The sequence below is a fragment of the Sinocyclocheilus rhinocerous genome, unplaced genomic scaffold (genome assembly GCF_001515625.1).
Source record: "Sinocyclocheilus rhinocerous isolate Xijiao unplaced genomic scaffold, SAMN03320098_v1.1 C36798580, whole genome shotgun sequence".
NCBI classification, from domain to species: domain Eukaryota; kingdom Metazoa; phylum Chordata; class Actinopteri; order Cypriniformes; family Cyprinidae; genus Sinocyclocheilus; species Sinocyclocheilus rhinocerous.
Window position 1 is genome coordinate 1 of NW_015786023.1, and position 1817 is coordinate 1817.

Sequence of the window (1817 nt, forward strand, 5' to 3'; positions counted from 1 at the left end):
TAGGAATTTAAAAAATCATTGTATTTACCATTTTGCACCCAATAATTGCATCTGTGTAGCTGGCGAAACTGATCCATGGCCCAAAGATAATGGTTCCCGCAAAGCAGAGGTATCCCATGAACTCCAGCGGTGAGGGAAAAGAGGACACAGCGCCTCGATCGAGGTCAAAGGCCAGAGAGATGGCCTTCATGGCCACCACCATCTGAGATCCTGGACACAAACGAAACGGTCCGTATGGGAAATGCGACACCATAATGAGTGTCATTTGATGAAAATTATGTGACATGAAAAAAAAAACTTCAATAAAACATTCCAATTAATAATAATTCAGTGAAGACACACCTCTCATCTTATGCCAGGTCGCTGCGTCTATCATGTGTAGCTCCCTACAATAAAAATGATCAAAATATGTGGCCACTTGTGATTGTGAGTTTTTCCAATTTGAACCAATTTTCTGTGTTCATTAGGCCCTATCTATAAAATGCAATCGTGTGGAAGTGAATGACAGACCCCATCAGCATGTAAATAAGGATGACGACAGAAAGGAAGACTCCTCGGCTGCTGGAGTTTATGCTGAGGAGCAGGATGAGGTAGCAAAGCAGGCACAGGATAATCACCCACATCATGTGCAGCTCAAAGAATGTGTACAACACGTACAGGCCGCCCGCCAGTGAGCTCAGATGCTTCACATGACATGAGACACCTGTCAAAAAGAGAGACAGCATTAGCTTGCCGCATCAAGACTCAACAGATGGACCCATACAGCAACATGAGTTGGATATAACAAGATCAAGTGTGAAGATTTTCGGTACAATACACATAGCTGTGAAACAGATGACAAAAAGCATTGATGTTAGCCATAAGAGAATCAACTGCGCCATGTTCCCATCCTTTGGGGGAAGACAGTTGAGCAGGTGTTTGAGGGCTGGTGTTGTGCATGATGGACTCACCTAGTCTACAGATGACCCGACACAGCAGGCAGACGAGCAGAAGCTGCCAGACCTGCTCTAAACCCTGCTGGGCAGTGGGCAGCACACAGCCCTCTGCTAGAGCCTGCAAGAACTCCACACGCCCGAAGGAATCCATCGTTATGTCCCTGGAAAGCTGTTACACACAGACAGGGTCTAGAGAGGAAAAACAGAGTATTATTTTATTGTATGATTATTGGATAAACAGTGCTAATGTGAGACTATTTCTGGCCAGTTGATGGAAATGTCACTGGAGCTAATCTGCCAGTGCTGCATTATCACAAAATCTTATATTTGTTGACCTTGAACATCTGTTTTTATGCCTTGCAAAGAATACATAAGGTTGCAAATGTGCGGATTTAAATATGTCAACAATGTAACGTCATCTAGCTTATCTATTAGTGAAGTTCTGCATTATTATCATTGTTTGATATGAATGTTATGAATTTATACCTGTCATGAGTTTTTATGAGCTTATATATATATAAAACCATCATTAGAATAATCTTTGAAGGAATAAATTATATATTGAAATATATTAAAATAGACAACAGTATTTTAAATTGTAATAATATTTCACAATATTAGTGTTGTTTGATCAAGTAATATATGCAGCCTCTGTGTGCATTAGATACTTCTTTCAAAAACATTGAAAAATCTTAAGTTCTGGTACACACATAAATGTTTAGCAAAAAATAAGATTTATCAACTTTTGTGGTAGGACCAGTAAAAATGTTGGCATAGGTTTGAACGGGTTAAAAATTATAAACCAGTCACCAATATTTAGATTTTTCAGCAAAATTGTGTTTATGAATATATATGTAATATAATTAATTAATATTAATTATG

The 1817-nt window shown here is 38.9% G+C and overlaps 1 protein-coding gene across 1 annotated transcript; it reads right to left on the reverse strand.

Annotated features, from left to right (window-relative positions):
- Positions 1–28: 28 nt before the first annotated feature.
- Positions 29–1119, reverse strand: LOC107736581 (protein-serine O-palmitoleoyltransferase porcupine-like; the record flags this gene model as incomplete). Its single annotated transcript, XM_016547962.1, has 4 exons — positions 951–1119; positions 511–703; positions 343–386; positions 29–210 (listed from the first exon to the last, which is right to left on the reverse strand). Coding segments are annotated over exons 1-4 (555 nt in total), but the record flags the coding sequence as incomplete, so codon positions are not given.
- Positions 1120–1817: the final 698 nt, after the last annotated feature.